At 43.5% G+C, this 19,825-nt stretch overlaps 1 protein-coding gene across 4 annotated transcripts in view; it reads left to right on the top strand.

Annotated features, from left to right (window-relative positions):
* The window catches only part of VPS8 (VPS8 subunit of CORVET complex), a 162,893-nt gene that overhangs the window by 101,271 nt on the left and 41,797 nt on the right, over positions 1-19,825 (top strand). For all 4 annotated transcript variants that reach the window (XM_078779782.1, XM_078779777.1, XM_078779774.1 and 1 more), the window contains 5 exons: positions 10,304-10,353; positions 10,646-10,790; positions 15,478-15,567; positions 17,443-17,503; positions 19,493-19,584. In XM_078779782.1, the coding sequence (XP_078635908.1) occupies positions 10,304-10,353; positions 10,646-10,790; positions 15,478-15,567; positions 17,443-17,503; positions 19,493-19,584 (438 nt within the window). The remainder of the gene's footprint in view (positions 1-10,303; positions 10,354-10,645; positions 10,791-15,477; positions 15,568-17,442; positions 17,504-19,492; positions 19,585-19,825) is intronic.

The following is a 19,825-nucleotide window of genomic DNA, read 5'->3' as shown; positions in this document are numbered from 1 at the left end:
GTAGAAACATAAATCACGGGTCACCTCCTATCAGGCTGTAAAAAAAGCTCATATCAGAACAGCTCTACACACAAAGACACAACAAAGTATGTGGAGTAACCACTGGCACGTCTGCAAAAATTGATATATCCCAGTTCCGGAAAACTCAGTGAAACATGAAGCAAAAACATTCATTGAAAACAAGGGCATAATGCTCACCTACAACCTGATGATCCCATCGAACATGAACATAGAAAATAAAGCATTGTGATTGGATATACGAGGGCCAGTCAATAAGTAACCTTAAAATGGTGATATAAATTTGAGAATGTAATTTTTTTATTTTTTTATTTTTTTTTTGTTGTATACTGAATCGAGGCTCGTGAAAGAGCTAACATTTACTTCACAAACAAATCAACCAGACAAACAAAATACCCAAAAAGAGGGAGCGGAAGACAAGATGGGGAGAGAAGGGGAAGCACACAAACACAACATCCGAGAGCAGGGAGATGTGTGGAAGGGAGAGGGCCCGGGGGGAGGAGGCATGGGAAGGGGGGGGGGGGAGGGAGAAGTATAAAACACAAGGACACCAAGGACTTCCTGGACAGAAGTTGGTATTTCAAAAAAGTGAAATTGGGGTGAAATTAGCGGGGGTAGAAAAGATCAAGGTTTTGGATGGGGGAAGATAAGAGATGGTGGTGAACAGCTGTTTTAAAGACTTGGAGGGTGGAGTGGGATTGAAGAGAGTGAGGGAGTTTGTTCCAGAGGCGGGAGAAAAGAGGAATGAAGGAGTGAAGGTGAGCAGAGAGTCTTGATTTTGGCAGTTTAACCATAAGAGGGTTGCAGGCAGATCTTGTGTGACCTGTAGGAATATTTGCGGGACAGAGCCCAGAGAGAGCTGGGGGGGCAAGGCCAGAGAGGAGTCGGTAGAAGACGGAAAGGCCACCAACCTGCCTGCGGTGAGTGAGTGAGAGGCCCTTGGAGTTAGCTTCATCGCGGGAGATTCCAATGATTCTGAATGCTTTGGTTTCAACAGCGTGAAGGCGAGCTAGGTGTGAGGCAGGAGCACCAGCCCAGAGGGGAGAGCAGTATTCCATTGAGCTGCGGATGAAAGCCTTGTATGTGGTGAGGAGCTCAGGTGTGCCAAGGAAGGACTTCGCACGACGGAGGATGCCCAGTCGGCGACTGGCTTTGGAGGCCAGATTTGAAATGTGGTTTTCCCAGGAAAGATCATGGCAAATAGTGAGACCCAAAAGCTTGAGTGACAGAACTTCTTGGAGAGGATTATTCAGAAAGTGGATGGGAGGGTTGTCCAGTCGGTCTTTTCGGAGAGACATCGTAAGAGTGTGAGATTTGTTAGGATTGAAAGACATGTTCCACTTCTTTGCCCAGTCTGTGATTTTGTCAAGGTCTGCAGAGAGTGAGGAGGCTGCAGACTGCCGATCTGAGGGATGAAGAATGGAGCGACAGAGAGTAGAGTCGTCAGCAAAGAGATAGAGAGGATTTTCAAGAGAGTCAGAGAGATCATTGATGAAGACCAGAAAAAGCACAGGGCCCAGAACACTGCCTTGGGGAACTCCAGCCTGAACAGGAAGAGGAGATGAGATAAACCCATTCAGGGCCACACGTTGACTACGACTAGAGAGGAAGTCCGCCAGCCATGCGTGGAGATTTCCATGGATACCAAAAGAGGAGAGTTTGGTGAGCAGAGCGGGGTGCCAGACCGTATCGAAGGCACGTGATATGTCAAGGGAGACTGCTCTAATTTCCTGTTTGGCATTGAGGACCTCCATCCATTGTTGAGAAAGCAGAAGCAGCATGTCCAGAGTGGAGTGTCCAGGTCTGAAACCAAATTGATGATCAGAGATCAAGCAATTGGAGAAGAGGAAAGATTTCATATCTGAAGCAATGATGGATTCCATGACTTTGCTGATAATTGGGAGAAGGCTGATTGGTCTGTAGTTGCTGGGATCTGTTTTTGCACCTTTTTTGTGCAAAGCGGTGATGTTGGCAGATTTCCAAGCAGATGGAAGATGACCTTGAGCAAAAGAGAGGGTGAAGAGAACAGAGAGAGGGAGTGAAAGAGCGGAAGAACATGATTTTAGGACCCGTGGGCTGATGCCGTCAGGTCCAGTTGCAGAATCAGAGTCGAGGGTTGACAGAAACTTTTCCACCTTGTCAGGAGGAAAGGACAGAGTCCAGGAGCAGCTGGGTACGACTGGGTACGGTGGGTACAGAGAGGGATGGGTTTGGGACACAAGATTTAGAGGCAAACACAGAGTTGAGGCATTCAGCTTTTTCACGTGCGGAGTCAGCCGTGTGGCCATTTGAGGTGAGGGAGGGGATGGAGGGGGAACGAACACCAGAAACAGATTTGACCAGATGCCACCAGGATTTGGAAGAGGGAGACAGATAAGAGAGTTCGGTCCTGAGAACGGAGAGATATTGTTTCCTGGCTCTCCTGAGGGTGGACACACACTTGTTTCGGGCTTTGTGAAAGGAAATGAGATTTCCTTCTGTTGGATTTGCTTTCCAGGAGACGAAAGCAAGTTGTTTCTGGGCAATAGCCTCACCACAAGATGCCGTGTACCATGGACGGGAGGAAGGGTATGACAACTGAAGACGAGATGGGATAAATCTGTGCATGAGAGAGAGCAATTTACTTTGGAAGAATTCCCAGGATGAGTTGACGTCAGAGGCAGTAGAGATGGGAGACCAGTCCAGATGATTGATGGCTGCTTGAAGACCGTGCCAGTTGGCCTGAGTGAAATGCCAGACTCGTCGACGCTGAGGAGGCTCTCTGAGAATGGTCAGAGAGATGTCCACTTTAACAAGCACATGATCAGAAGAGCCGATTGGAGCAGAAGAAGAGCAGCAGACATTTTCAGGGAAGTTAGTCATAACCAAGTCCAGAAGAGAAGATGCTCCGTTGACTGAGATCCGGGTTGGGAAATTGACAGATTGTGTCAGTCCCAGTGAGTCACAGAAGTCCTTTGCTGAAGAGCCATGGCTGGTGAGAGAGGTACCCACCCCCAGCCAACTGACATGGTGACAGTTGAAATCACCACATATGAGGAAGAGAGAGTTGGGATGGGTAGATCGAAGTTGGTCCATATTATCAGACAGCGAGATGTAGATGGAGTCATCACTGTTTGGTGGACGGTACAACACACATATGAACAAAAGGTGGGAGCAAAGGGGAAGCCGTAGCCAAAGGTATTCCTGGGGGTGAGGTGGAGAGAGGGCAGTGCACGGCGAGTGAGGAAGAGAGTTTTTTTATAAAGATAGCAACCCCACCTCCAGGACGAGGCTCATGTCTATCATACCGGAGGAGGGAGTAACCTGGGAAAGATACCAAGGAATCAGAGACATCATGAAGGAGGAAAGTTTCTGTTAAGCAGATCACGTCTGGTTTGTCAGAAGCAACCTGTATGGAGAGATCAGTTAAGTTTGAGCGAAGGCCCCGGATGTTTGAGGTCCATACTGTTAAGGAAGAGGAAGGGGGAGCATCGGATACAGAACAGGGGGGGGGGGGGGGGAGCGGTAGGGTAAGATGTGGAAGAGGAGGAAGAGGTAGGGAGAGCTGTTGAAGGTGTGTCAGAGATTACAGAATAGCTTGGAGAAAGGGAAGAATGGGGCAGACAAAAGGTTTGATGGTGATTGGGTGAGGCGCAGTGAGGTGTTATTTGAAGAGGGGAAGAGTGAGGCAGAAGGTTGAGGGAGAAGAAGGTGAAAGGGGGAAGAAGCGGGGAGGACGCTTTGAGGAGGAGGGGTGAGAGGGGAGTCTAGGAGGGGAGGAGTGAGGGAGAGTCTCGGAGGGGAGGGGAGTGGGGGGAGTTTAGGAAGGAAGGGGCAGGGGGGGAGATTTGAAAGGGATGGGTGATGGGGAAGATTTGGGGGGGAGGGGCAAGGGGGAAGATTTGAAAGAGATGGGTGATGGGGAAGATTTGGAGGGAAGGGGTGAGATTGGATTTTGAAAAGTGTATGATTAATGGGAAACGAACATTTATTGCAAAATGAGTTTCTTGAGACATTCGAGTCAAAAATACATTTGAGGACGCTGAAGGATGGGTGGAGTTCTGGAGAGTTTAGGGAATGAATGAAAGATGCACTGTAAGAGATGGAATTTTTTTTTGGAATGAATAGATTTGGTGAGCAAGTCGAAAGCATCCTTTTATAGAAGAAGAAGAAAAAGGTGTTATAGAATATGACAAAATTAAGTTCTTCAGGGGACAGATGAAACATTTTTTAACCGTGATCACGAACAACGTGGTCGAAGAACGAACGAACAAATAAGAATGAACAAACGGATAAGAACAGGGAAGGAAAATATTTTTTGGGGTTTTTTTTTTTGAGATTTTAAAACAAGGAAGTATGGGGTGAAAAGACCGTGAAAAACAGAGACCGAAAGTAATTTGCAGCGTGATCGAAGAACCGCTGAGACAAAAAAAAAAGCCTCAAACCAAGGGCTGACATGGTAGCCTACTAGCACTACACTAGGCCTCAGAATACACGATACGAAAAAAACGACGATTCTGTACACAGGTATGAAAAACCAACACCGAGAAACCTATTAAAGTCACCCCAATAGGTACATACACCGAAAGAAAGATACAGATTCGACAAAAACACAATTGTGAAAAATTACTTAACTTCGAAAGCGTGCGCGCGGGGACAGCTTTGAAGAGACGTCAATGTGTGTAGTTGTAGATGACATATGTTATATATTTGGGTAAGAGTCATGTTTTGTCTTTTATATCTGGCAACATTGAGCGTATGACGTCAGTAGAGCAGTTCCAAGATGGCGGCTCCCTTAGAAGCGTGCACCAGGGAGGAGCAACGTTCTGTCATCTGTTTCTTGGGAAGTGAGGGGGTGAATCGCAGTGAAATCCATCATAGAATGAAGATGCAATATAGTGACGCATGTTTATCGCTGCAGCAGGTGTATTAATGGGACAGGAAGTTTAAAAGTGGAGTGTCCAGTGTGGCAGACGCTGCTCGCTCGGGCCGGCCTCACACAGCCGACACACCAGAAATGGTTGCAGGAGTTGAGCACGTGCTAAGGGAAAACCGTCGCATTACACTGGATGAAGTGGTCTCAGAATGGTACATTAGCCATGGTTCAGCACACCATATCATTCACAACGTGCTGGAGTTCTGCAAACTGTCTGCAAGGTGGGTGCCGAGACAACTCACACTCGAACTGAAAGAACGGTGAGTGGACGCATGTGAAGAACTCCTGCGACGTTACGAAGCAGAAGGCGACGCTTTCTTACAGCGCGTAGTGACTGGGAATGAAAGCTGGGTCCACTACTTTCAGCCAGAAATGAAGAGGGCAAGCAAAGAGTGGCGCCATTCAACTTACCAAAACCCAAATAATTCCGCACACAGCCGTCCGCTGGAAAAGTGATGCTGATGCTCTTCTGGGATAGCCGAGGCCCACTTGTAGAGCATTACATGCCCAGAGGTACCACAGTCATCAGTGCATCATACTGCGACCTCCTTAAAAATCATCTGAAACCAGCAATCAAATCAAAACGTCATGGACTACTCACTACCGGTGTTTTGCTGCAGCATGACAATGTTCGGCCCCATTTCTGCCCGCGCTACAGATGCATCAATCGAGGACCTGCATTTTAAGTGTCCTCCTCATCCACCCTACTCGCCAGACCTCGCCCCTTCGGATTACCACATCTCTGGGCCACTTAAAGAGGTGCTTGGTGGAACCACTTTCCGATCCAACGAAGAGGTCCATGATGTGGTGCACGAATGGCTATGCAAGCAGCCAAGATTTTTTTTTTTTCTAGAGGAATTGAGGCCTTAGTAAAGCGCTGGAAAAAATGCATTAAACGCAATAGAGATTATGTTAAAAAATAACAGTTGTTACACACGTACAGTCACGTGAAAAAGTAAGTACACCCCATGTAAAGTTTTGACTTTTTCAACATATTTCAACATACAGCTATTTGATCTTCATTTCAACAATATTGATAGATAAAGGTGATATAATAGAACGAATATCATGAAACATTTACATTTTGTAGTCCATTATATAATTTAAATAAACATAAATGCAAATTTCGCATGTGGAAAAAGTAAGTACAGTGATCCCTCGTTTATCGCGGGGGTTACGTTCCAGAACCCCCTGCGATAGACGAAAATCCGCGAAGTAGCGACCATATTTTTATTTTCTTATTTATATATATTTTAAAGCTTTATGACCCTCCCCACACTCTTATTAACCTTTCCCACACTCTTATTAACCTTTCCCACACTCTTATTAACCTTTCTCATACTCTTATTAACCTTTCCCATACTCTTATAAACACTTCCTATACTCTTAAACACTTTTTACACTCTTAAACATACGTAATTTTAACAACATATAAAATTCTAATGGGTACTCACCATTGAAGATACTGTAGCGACCCATGGGTCCCCCAAGCAAGACCAGCATCAGAATCTCCTTGCTCCAGCCGGTGACGTAACCGGCGGGGATCCGCGGTGCAAGAGTGGCTGGTCACGTGACCACCAAAGCGTGCCGCGCGTGCGGGTATAATCAGCTACACCTGTTGATCATGTGACCACCGAAGCACGCCACGCTTGAGAGGCGTGGCTTTCGGTTTCGGTTTCTGGTTGTGCTTTATAATGCAGCCCGATAAACGGGCTTTTCAGTGTTCCCGAGTTGGTTTTGAGAATAAATATCTTCTCGGACGAGTTTGTGTCTTGCCCGTCATTTCGTCCGTATCAAGCAAGAGCCCCGGCTCTTCAATACTACAACTTGCGTGATGAAGATGATGATGAATTAGCTGTGCAGTACTGATGACGATGAAGGTGATGACGATGATGAATGTACTGCACAGCCAGAAAGAGCATTACAGTTACCCATTACGTGGGTAACTAGCGCAAGTGGAAGCTGCCGCATCTGCGTTTTCCATACGCACGACTCTTTGTCTCTTTGTCTACTCTTCTACTGTACACTATGCACAGTATTTTATTTCTTGTAATATGTTTTAATTACTGTATTTTTCTTATTTTTTTACGTTTTTTAATTTTTTAGGCTAGAAAATGCTTATTTTACCACAAAAATATTTAAAATAATAGTATATAAAAATACATTTATACCGCAAAATCCCGCGATATAGCGAAAAATCCGCGATATAATTTTACATATACTAGCGAGAAAAACCCGCGATGTACCGAAGCCGCGAAAAGTGAACCGCGATATAGCGAGGGACGACTGAACACCCCTACATTTATCACTACTTCAAATACCTAAAATTTGAATCAGGTGCACCAGCTCAGGTGCAAATGATTAGAACATCGTTAGAGAGGATCTTGGAGGAACCTGTCTTATTTAAACCTCAGACATTTAGTTTGGTTTGCTCTTTGTTGTGAAATGTGCAGCGTCACCATGCCTAGATCAAAAGAGCTCTGAGGCCTTCAGAAAGAAGGTTAAACATGCCTATGAGTCTGGGAAGGGATTTAAAAAGATCTCCAAACAATTTGAAATCAATCATTCGACTGTACGGAAGATCATTTACAAGTGGAGAAGATTCCAAACAACTGCCAACTTGTTCAGGCCAGGCCGCCCCAGCAAGTTCAGCCCGAGAGCAGACCGTAAGATGCTGAAAGAAGTCTCTAAGAACCCCAGAATGTCATCACGGGACCTACAGGTAGCTCTTGCCACTGTTGATGTCAAAGTGCATGAGTCTACCATTAGAAAGAGGCTGCACAAATTTTATCTACATGGGAGGTTTACCAGGAGGAAACCTTTGCTGTCCAGAAAGAACATCAGGGCAACACTAAAGTTTGCCAATGAACACCTCGGCAAAGACGAGCACTTCTGGAACAATGTGCTCTGGACAGACGAGTCAAAGGTAGAGCTATTTGGCCACAGTACCAGAAGACATGTTTGGCGATAACCAAAGACAGCATTTGACCACAAGAACCTGATACCAACTGTAAAGCATGGTGGTGGAAATATTATGGTTTGGGGCAGTTTTGCTGCATCAGTGCCTGGGCAGCTCACCATCATAGAATCCACTATGAATTCTTCATTGTACCAGAGGGTGCTTAAGGATAATGTGAGGCCATCTGTCGGAAAGTTGAAGCTCAACCGAAGGTGGACCTTGCAACATGACAATGACCCTAAGCATACCAGTAAATCCACCAAGGAATGGCTGAAAAGAAAGAAATGGAGGGTTCTGGAATGGCCAAGTCAAAGCCCAGATCTAAATCCCATCGAGATGTTGTGGGGGGATTTGAAACGAGCTGTGCATGCAAGAAACCCCTCAAACATCGCACAGCTGAAAGAATTCTGCATGGAGGAGTGGGCAAAAATTTCTCCCAGTCGATGTCAGAGACTGGTAGACAGTTATAAGAAACACCTACTTGAGGTTGTTTCTGCCAAAGGGGGCAATACCACCTATTAGAGCCAAGGGTGTACTTACTTTTTCCACATGCGAAATTTGCATTTATGTTTATTTAAATTATACAATGGACTACAAAATGCTAATGTTTCATGATATTTGTTATATTATATCACCTTTATCTATCAATATTGTTGAAATGAAGATCAAATAGCTGTATGTTGAAATATGTTGAAAAAGTCAAAACTTTACATGGGGTGTACTTACTTTTTCACGTGACTGTACATACAATAAACAAGTTGTGAAAAATATTTTAAGGTTACTTATTGACTGCCCCTCGTAGTACTGAGGTACAAAAAAGAAAAAATGTCATTGCTAATTGAGGTTTCAGTACCCAGCGATTCTGGCCTAAACGTGGATATCAAGAAAATGACCAAATACTAAGATCTCAAAAATGAAGTGAAAAGATCTTGGAAACTGAAGAGCACCAAAATTGTACAAGTGATACCTGGAGTAAATGGGAATGAGAAAAAAGAACCTGATGGAGATATTAAAAAACATCCCTGGGAACATTACTACAAACGAACTACAGCTGGAAGCTGTGTGGGGCTCAATGACAATCCTGAAAAGAGCCATCAGAACAAAACTCTGAGAACTAGAAAACTTCACAGCCTGGTCCATGAATTGTGACCACTTTCCAAAAAACAGAGGTGGATACTTTGAAACCTGGGAGGACTCCGTTCGATCCCACCCACGTGTGGAGATAGCAGCCAACAACAGCAACTTTCATGCACTCGTATACATGCACAAATATACATGCACAGATTCTTTGGGTCCCTGGAGGACTTAGTTCCTCCTTCTGAAACCCCAATTATGGAGATAACAATCAACAACACACACACACCTTCCTTAATCTCCCCTCCTTCCTCCCATATGAAGTTTGTGTTGAGCTTCTATATAATTTTTGCAATAACTAACTCTGACTAAGCTAACACTGAGGGCCTTAAAGGATTTCAAAATTATCCACAAACTTGCACCACAGTATTCTGAAGGAGGCCTTGAAATGCTATTGTCGCAGGTCTACTAGAGCTCCATGTGGTTGTTGTTGCAGTTGTTGCTGTGGTTCTTCTTTGGGGTCTATTTTTGAAATGTGCACGCATTGGTCGGACAGCTGCTGGACATTTGTTGCTGAACTCCACCCACCATGACACCCAGACAGAATAATTTGACTGCCATCTTGTTTTTCTGTTGGGCCTAAGACATCAGGCCTATAGATAGGCCTCTGCTGGTTGTACATTGCCCAGATTTGTTGTCAGATTTTCATTGGTTTGTTTGGGTCGAGTGTTACTCATGATGAGGGACCCTGAAAAATCTAATCGTATGACAAATAAAAATTATTCATAAGGTTTAATCAAGCCCGTCAGCATGCACGGTAAACTCCGACCTAAAAGTAATAGCGTTACATCATTTTTGAACGGCCCCATATTGGGGTTAAACAAACCGTGACCATGTGACAAATCAGCTCATTCTGATGCAACTGTGGCAGAGGGTGAGATGGATGAGAGGTGTCGAGTTAATCTTGTTGTAACGCATTCAATATGTGTTTCCCAATTGCGCTGTTCATCTTTTAAAAGTGCTTTAAATGCGTGTTTCCCAATCGGCCCGTTACCGGATTTTGTTGCAGGTTGTGACCAGAGTGCAGTCATTCTTGTTTAACCCCAGGAATGATTGGTTCTGTCTGTTTAGTGGGTATTAGATCACTAGTTACCATGTTTAAGCATTTTGTTTTTGTTTTTGACCAGTTATATCACTATAATTTATTGATTGCTACACTGCTACAGCCTCGGAGGTTGCTGTTTGTATTGATGTTACATATTTTGTTTTTGTTCATTTCAATAACCTGCCTGCAAAATAGACTAATTTATGTTACCTCATGGCTCATTTATCCCTAGAGTTCACCACAACTGCTTCTTCACTTCCTGGAAAGCCTGCTGGAGCCCTTGTAAGCCCTGTTTTGTGTAGTTGCTTAGTCAACCTTGATTGTTACAATTTGCGACTCTGAGAACAAATGCACAGAATAAACCAAGCCCGATGCTAATTTTTAGCTTTGCACACATCTCCAGAGGAAAGACTGCATGACAAGTATGGTGAAACTTGATATTCTGACATTGAATAATGGAAGAGGCTTTGATTGTATTTCAAGCAAAACATATGGGCTTGACAGTTCACAAAATGAGGTCTGAATTCGGTTGATTTTGCTGTATTGCGGAGTCTGAAGGCTGTCATGCTTGCAGGGGCTCTGGGCAAGGTGTCCGTAACATTGGCGAAGGGCCAGTGGTGGCAAAGACTTACCTGGAGTTGCTCAGTAATGAGAGACCAACTGCTGTCCTCCCATTTCTGAAGTCCTGTGATATGTACTACCTTGAAGAGGCCATCCAGGTAAAGGCAGCAAAGCAGAATTCTTTACTGGAAAGATGTTTTTTGGAATTTCACTGTGGGATCTTAAGAGGTGATGTTGAGTTATTTAGACCTTCAAACAACAGGGAATATATGACGGTGGATAAAATTTGATTTAAACTATTTACTGTATTCTCATAACTAAGCCTTCATATAGTACAAAAACAATACTTCCATTACTTTTCAAGGTGCCCTCCTTCGCTAGCTTTGGACACAGACTTGATTCATTAGAGTTGAACCTTGAATAGATAGGCCTTCAGTGTATAATTATATTTAGGCCACGCACATTGCCAGTACAGGACATAATTCCCTGCCTCGTTCACCAAAAACTCTTGCCTCCGAAGCACTCTTAACACATTTTCCCATGACAGGTAATTGCCACCATAATGTGCATCTAATTGTTTATAAATTTCAACATATTTTGTTTTCATTGGATGAAAATATTGTTGCGGATCTCTCGAAGCCCGTCGAGGTACAGAGGGGGGGGTTAAACCCCTTTTCCCCCTCGGGTCTTTGAGTCCACGAGGCCGAGTTGCCACTCCCGGAGCGAGCGTGGGAAAGGGTATCGGGTCGACTCCACACGTACCTTCGGTACCCACGCTGCCACGAAAACGGGGACCGGACCTTGCACAAGCCACGCTAATCGAATACGCCCGAGCGGTTTGCGTATCACATGACTCGTGCCATTACTTTTATTGAACCCAATTCGAGCGGTTTTATTCGTGCGATGCTCAGCCAATAGATGGAACTGACGGGGACAATCAAATAGAAGGAAGAACAGGTTTATTTACAATGTACAATGATCCGGATAAAGGGAAGGGACACAGAGCAGATGCTTAACAGTCTTAACTTATCTCCAGACAAAGGGCCCACTCACTCACGCAGGGAAAAGGAGGAAGAACAAGTTCACGCACCCAAACGCGTCCTGGCGTCGTTCACTCCAGACAGCTCGCCCGGCGTGGCCCTCGGTTGTTCATGGCACGTGTGCTGGGTGCGCAGGCAAGGAGATCGCGCGTCTGTGTCCCGGAATGGGTTGTCTTCACACTGCGATTAATACAGGCAGCAGCAGAGAGCGCAGGGCACGGGGAGAGTTCGTGTACAGCGACTATAACAAACAAGGCACTTTACTCCTGCTGCGACAATGTTTCTTTCCTCTGCTCAAATCACCATTAACCAACCACGAACCAACTCTCTCCCGGGGCGACTGACCGACTCTGACTCAGGGGCTGGGCGACCCTGATGCGGGGGGCTCGGGGCAGGGTTTTATATAGCCCCTCCCCGGTCCTACCCGAATGTTCCAAGCCCCTCCTCTCGCCGCCGTTGTGAGCCACTCCCCTCGAGCTCCGATTGGCTGCTCGCTTCTTACCGGCCACTCCCTGCAGCTCCTCCCTTCGGCCTTGCCAGACTTGTTCCAGGCCTAGCACGTGGCAGTGGCATTCCAGCCCAAAAGAACACCTAACTCACTGGCCTGCTCAACGCAAACTAACACAGGAAAGGAGACTACGCTTACATTTACAAAGAAATAACTGAACTAAAGCGAGGCTACATGTTGTGGTGCAACTACCTACGAGGGGGGTCATCCTTTATTCACAAAACCGCAACAATATCATTATTTTTTGTTCCCAGCCCTTTACCTCACTCGCTGCCATTTCCATTAACAACACATGTATTAGAACAGGAAATGCATGATTATAGGTATTGTTTACAAACATGTCTATAAAAGATTCCCTCAATATTTTTTTCTGCACGAATGACTGCTTTTAATAAAGGTCTCAATTCATAAAAATTGAACCACCTTTGTATAGTGTATGTGAAAATCTGCAAGGGAAAGCATTAGGAGTAAAAGCTTGCTAAATTGCATTCAATTTAACTGGATAACTTTATACATTGATTTTAGAAAAAGTTGAGTAACAAAACTTTTTGCATTAATGTTCCTTAGTGTTCGTGTATTAATTTGCAGAAAATGAATCTGGCCGGGCTGAGCTCAGTCAGAAATTCCATGCCAACACACATAACTATGCAAAAGTTCCCCAGATTAGAATCTCATATGTTGATGAAAGAAATTCCTAAAAATGTTACAACAAATAATTTCACTCCCAAACTCTGTGGTTTTAGGGTTATAACAACCATTCCTTTCATGCCGTGAAGTGCATAGGATCTGCTGAGGCAGTTTCATTGGCTAAGGAGTACTATTCTGGACGAGTCACCACTCCAACGCAGGATACTCAGAATGGCTTATTAACGCAGTAAGGTGGTACTCATTTTTCCGGCCTCGGAAGGATGACAGTCTGAGTCAACCCGGCTGATGTTATTTCACCGGCATGACAGAGGCTCAAACTCAAGACCCTGAGACCCTAAGCCACCCACCTTAACCGTTAAGCCAACACCAGGCACGTTTTAGGGTTATGGCCCCTGTTAAATAGTGTACCAGGCCCATTTTTTTTGCACTATGGTTTGTGCAAGGTTCTTACATTTGTATGCTTTTTTTTTTTTTAATGATGTTTCGTGAGGCCCATATATTGTCACTGCTAAAGGTTTTTCAACTTGAACTCGGGATAGCTTTGACAAACTTTCAGAATCAGCTATCAAAGGCATTTTAGCTCTAACCATCCTAAACGCATTTTGTATTGAGTTCTTTAAATTTTGAGATCGCAAATTTCCCGCAAGTAGTTCGAGGGATTCATAAAAATAAATAAAAAGATTTGATGCTTAAGTATATCCCCAATACTACTACTGTATTACCATTATTTATTTAATTCTCAATGATCCCCACCTACTTGTAGGTTCAGCCAGGGAAGGTTTTTCGCCCAATTATTTCACAAACTGGTTGGTCAGGACTGACGTTAAAGCAAGTAATAAATTATCAATTCATTTATAAATTACAGGCCAGAGTTAAAATATGGCTTTGCAAGAAAAAGAAAATGCTAAAATACCTCATTTTCGTGGAAAGTTGACTATATGGGCAGAGTTGACCTGTGCATTGTATGGAAACACACATTTAAGAAACATACATATGAATATCATTTAAACTTTGTGGAAAAGTTGCTTCTAAAGCAGATGACTTTTTTTTGATTTATAGGTATAGTTTGTGCAAATACATTCTTTATTTGTACTGACTCTTATTACCATTAAACTTACAGTGTTTAGGTCAACTTTCAATAATATTAGTTGCCTTCTCTCAATGGCCAAATAAAATTAAATTAAATTCTCATATACATAACTGTATTCCACAGGGTGGAGCAAAAGGATGGATGTATAAAAAAATTGATTTTCTGTAATGGATTAACATACCAACATATTGCAAAGACATATTTTTAAATGGCAAAGTTGAGAGTTATAATTCCCCTGTAGCTGAAGGCTTTGGAAGCATTGTTTTTGGGTTGTCCATTCAGCTGTGCGTGCGTCTGTAGCAGATTTTCGTTACCGCGATAACTTGTGAACCACGGAAGGGATTTCAACCAAACAGACAAAGAAACAAACCAAAAAAAACCAGACAAACAAATGGACCCAAATGCAATGCCCTCTCCCTTCAAGTCTTTTTTTTGCCATATGGGGTTTTTATGAAATGGGTCACAGATGAAATGTCATCACCTGAGACAAAGTCTGATCTTTTGATCTTTGTTGCAAAATTTGTGGAGTAATGCACAGTTCAATTGTGGTTGGCTCAGCTTTATATTTCCTTATTTGAAGAATTCAGTGTCTGTCTGTGTGGGTGTTTTGGTATTAGGTACATTGTACACGTTTATTGTTCATGCTAGTCATTGTCAAGAATAGTACTTTTCGTTCTCTTCTTTTTTTTTTATTTTTAAGCGGTGAAGCCACTTAAATATTTGGCTATGTCCTTCCTTCCTTCCGTCCATCCATCCGTTAAAAATGAAGAACCTTTGTAACCCACCACGTTTAATTCAAAAGCGTTCCAAAGTGTAGTTATAGAGGCTTCTAAAGGGTAATTCTAATTGGTTCTAAAAGGTAAATGCAGAGGGTTCCGTTCATTTCTAGGCTTTGTCTATTTCATATTAAAAAGGCAAACTGAACCATTTCCTTCGATTCGAAAGGCAAACAATGGGTGCGATTAATAAAACAATTTTTTGGGGGGCTGGCTGGATATTTGAGACGTATACGATCACCATTGAATAATCTAGCCTGTGATCGAATCATGACCCAGCTTTAATCTGTCATCCTGGTGTTTCACATGCAGGATGATGTATCAATGTGTCTGCCATCCATTGGAAAGGTGTGAAGCTAGACGACCCGTCTGCAAGCACTCTTTTGTTGGATGGTAATGATCCCACGGTGTATTTCGCAAATAAGTGAGTTATGTCCGGCATCCTGGAACAAATTGAAAATTCATTCACTTTCAGTTTGTGTCAGACGTCAGTCCTGGCCAGCCCGATCATTAAAGACGTTTGCCAAAAACATTCCCCGGCCAACCTCACATTAAGGTGAAAATAGTTGAGGCCTGGCTTTAAAGAAGCAGTAGGTTCTTAAAGTTAAAGCCACTCGTTCGGAAGTTGATTACATTATTGGCTGGTGTCTGCTATCGTTTTGTAACATACAGTAGATATCTGAAAATCATATTCATGTAGTTGTATGGTCGCTTTTCACTCTTTGTATGATTGTTAGGTTATTACAACAGCTGGAGCTGAATTTCTCACCCTGCCTTGTGCAGATTGTAGAGTGCTGCAGTGTACTTGATGCTGTGTCCTACTTGTTGGAGAAAAAGGGAGATGCCAAAGGAGCATTCACTGTTATTTTGAAGGTACTTTAGTATTGTGCTAACCACATGCACCATCTTGGTCAGAATCTTTGAGATAATTGGCTTCATTTTTAAATTTAATCTGTTGCTTCAACATGACTGTTTGCTGATGTTCTTTACAAGATGCTCAAAAATAAAACAAAAACATAAAATGATGCTTTTGTTAAAATAATGGGTCTGTCCAGGTGTGTCTGTTTTATTTTCAACCTCGTCCTCTATTGTTTTTGTGACTACTCCATAGTTTTTGATGAATCCAATGTTTCCCTTGTATCTGCTTTTCGAGAACACTATGTATGTTTGCATGTTCAGTACTCATATTTGCTTTGTGTAATATACTGTATATACACTCAGTGTGCAAAACATTAGGAACACCTTCCTAATATCGAGTTGCACCCCCTTTTGCCCTCAGAACAGCCTCAATTCAGCAGGGCATGGACTCTAGAAAGTGTTGAAAGCGTTCCACTGGGGTGTTGGCCCATGTTGACTCCAATCCTTCCCACAGTTGTGTCAAGTTGGCTGGTAGTGGACCTCTTCTCCGAATAGCTCATTCCATCTCATCCCACAGATGCTGAATTGGATTGAGATCTGGTGACTGGGCAGGCCACTGCAGTAAGCTGAATTCACTGTCATGTTCGTGGAAGCATTCCTGGATAATCCTAGCCTTGTGGCATGGGGCATTAGAAATCCATTTGCCGATGGATACACTGCTGCCAGGAAGGGATGCATCTGATTGGCAATGATGTTCAGATATCTTGTGGCATTCAAACGTTGCTCCACTTTTATCAAGGGGCCCAATGTGTGCCATGAAAACACCCCACACCATCACACCACCTCCTGTAAGGATGACACACGGCATGATGGATGCATGTACTCGTGTGGTTTTCTTCATACCCGAGTCCTCCCATCAGCGTTTAACAGCAGGAACCGGTATTCATCAGACCAGGCAATGTCTTTCCAATCCTCCAGTGTCCAGTGTTTTCATCCTTAGCCCTCTACAACCGCAGGTTCTTGGTTTTTGCTGAAAAAAGTGGAACTCTGGTCATTGGCTGCCATGCCCCATTCGTGTCAAGTTGCGATGAGTTGTGTAATCTTTTATGGGTCTTTCGGCACCAAAGTTGTATTGGATTGTCAATTGACTAACTGTAGCCCGTCTGTTGCTCTGCACAATTTGTGTCGGCCTCCTTTGGCCTCTTTTATCAGAGCTGTTTTCGACCATTGGCCTGCCGTTGGTTGGATGTCCTTTGGGTGGTGGTCCATTCTTGATACACACGGGATAGTATTGAGCGTGAAAAACCCAGCAGCGTTGCAGTTTTTGACACACTCAAACCAGTGCGCCTGGCACCGACTACCATACTCAGTTCAAAGGCACTTAAATATTTTGTCTTGCCCATTCACCCTCTGAATGGCACACATACACTATCCATGTCTCAATTGTCTCAAGGCTTTAAAATCCTTCTTTAACCTGTCTCCTACCTGTCATCTACACTGATTGAAGTGGATTTAACAGGTGCAATCAATCAGGGATCATAGCTTTCACACCTGGATTCGCCTGATCAGTCTATTTCATGGAACAAGCAGGTGTTCCTTATGTTTTGGTGTGTGTGTGTGTGTGTGTGTGTGTGTGTGTGTGTGTGTGTGTGTGTGTGTGTGTGTGTGTGTGTGTGTGTGTGTGTGTGTGTGTGTGTGTGTGTGTGTGTGTGTGTATGTGTATGTGTATATATATATATATATATATATATGTGTATATATATATATATTTGTGATGCCACATTTATTTCCGCTCAATTCCTTGTCTGTGTGACTTTAGTCTTTTCATCTGCTTTTTAGCATTTGGAGTTTGAAGTTTATGGTGTTGTGCCTGTTTTTTATACTTTCTAGGTACTTAAGAGGGACTTGAAAACGTATGTAAATGCTCAAGGCTCTGTCGAAGATTCACCAGGCAAGTCAGCGTTTTTTATTGTTTTTATTTTCGACAAGACTATTGAGGATGTATTCATAACAATTGGTTGTGCATGAGCTTCCCAAAGTAGTATAGACACTGTGCTGTGTATTGTATCGCTGGCTTGGCAAGCGCTAGCAAGCTGCTTGTGAACAGAACACACCCCGGGATGGTGAATTCAGTGCTCCTTACGGCAGAAGCAATGTTGTTGTTATTATGCTTAAGTATCTGTTGTGATTTTGTGCAAAGTGTGGTGTACAGTATTCGATACCGATTCAGATTCCAGTAGTATTAGTAGCAGATAAGCAGATAATTATGTTGATTTTATTAAGTGTGTGTTTTGAGGTCCTGTCATTTTAGTGACGAGTGACATGGTACATTTATCTTTTCTGGGGTTGGATTAGTCAGTGAGCAAAGCAGATAAAGAAAGGTACTGTAAAGATGGTTGTGACACTAGTCGATAGTCAATTTTGGGAACAAGGAGAGTTGAGGAAGATCAAGTACAGTGTGATACAAGTTTGATGTGGCCAGTGTCTGTGATAGTGGAGACTGGAGACATAGGGTTTTCTTTGCTGTAGGAAGTTTGTTTGTAGAAATGGTATACCTGAAGATTATAACAGATAGATAGAGGGGATGGATAGCTACTTTGCAGGAGGTAATGGAGTGTAAAAGGTGTGTCGATAAAAGTGGGTTTCATTTATGGAGGGGTCTGAAGAGGAGAATGGCAGTGCTAAGGGTGTGGTATGTGCAGGCAGGGATTAGGATGAGAGTGAGTGCAGGCAGAGGTTAGGGTGGGAGCAAAGGCAACTCGTGTTGAGGGTGTCAGCAAGTTTAGGCCTGGAAGAGGGTGTGTGCGAGCGCAGGTGGGGTGGGGATGTGAGCGAGCGGGAGTGAGGATGTGTGTGTGCTCAGGCGTGGGGTACAGGACAGAGTTGCGTGACCAAGGTCAAGTGCAGGGGTGGCGGAGTTGCGGGAGAGGCTGAGCTACGTGAGCAAGGTGTAGGCATGGGGAGGCGTTTGGGTACAGTAGATGCAGAGTTGTGTGAGTGAGCTTGGCCATGGGGGGGGGGGGGTGGGGGGGGAGGAGGAGGGGAGTTAAGGGAGGGAAGTGATCGAGTTGAGTTGCACAAGAGCGCACAGGCAGAGGTAGGTGTGGACTGTATTATCAGATGAGATCACAGATATGCTAACATTTTAAAATACATCTTACATTTTCATATCTGTTGTTTTAGTACAAAAATATCCACATCAGTGTCATTTTGCCTTTTCATCTGGTGCTGATCACATTTCACATCCCACAAACTATCCACGAGCCTATCATGACTGTGTAATGCACACCATGTAATCATAGTCTATCATTTAGACGCATCCTTTATGTGCTAAATCAATGCTTATTCAACTTCATAGAACATCAGAATCATATTCTTTTATCATTAACTTTTGACATTACTTCACACACCAATGTTTGCCAACTTTGCTTCAACAGCTATTAGTATAACTGGTCTGTGAAATAATGTGCAAGCTAATAATAAAGCCATATGGTTAAGTTGTAGACTAAGTTGTGAAATTCGATAAAATTTACAGTAGATATTTGAGCAGTTGTAAAACGTCATGTTTAATCTTATCTGCGTTAGCTCAGACATGATTTTTGAAAGCTTTGTGCATTTGCAAACTTCGGGAATAACTGCCACTCCAACACTATAATAACGCTCCTCCCACAACCAATACTCCCACACCCACCGGTGCTCGTTGGCTGTAACTATTGGTAAAATAAATGCAAGCATTTGATCCACAATAATAAATATAAAATAAAAACAATTTTTCATATTTATTAAACAATTGTACACATTTGTGATTCAGCATCAGAATCTGTGTCCACATGATACTGTTATCAGTATTGACCATTGATCGGTTGTAGCTGAAATCACCCCTTGATGGTGTTGTTGTTGGTTATGTAGATAACACAAGTACCTCACTCCATTTTACCAGGCCAGAGCCTCATTAATGTGGAATCTACACTGAAGGATGTAGTGGGACTTTGCCAACGGAACTCAGGGAAGCTGGAAGAGCGGGAAAGAGAGGTATGGCTTTTTATTTTGAGATGTATGCATCACCATTAAGTTTTCAACTGCTTTTAGTGAAACCTTGTTGGTTTTTTTGCTTGGGGATGAGGTAAAATAGAGGGAAGAGCATTGCTCTTGGCCTTCAACTGTTTTGGCCTTACACTCTGCTGTTGGTGGAGCCTGGTGTTGGCTTAGCGGTTAGGGTGCCGGCTTGGGATCCTCGGATCCTGGGTTCGAATCCCGGTCGATCGCTGAATTA

Source organism: Myxine glutinosa, chromosome 1 (genome assembly GCF_964187855.1).
Source record: "Myxine glutinosa chromosome 1, kmMyxGlut1.1, whole genome shotgun sequence".
NCBI lineage: Eukaryota > Metazoa > Chordata > Myxini > Myxiniformes > Myxinidae > Myxine > Myxine glutinosa.
The sequence above is the reverse complement of the archived record's forward strand: the minus strand, read 5'-3'. Positions and strand labels throughout refer to the sequence as shown.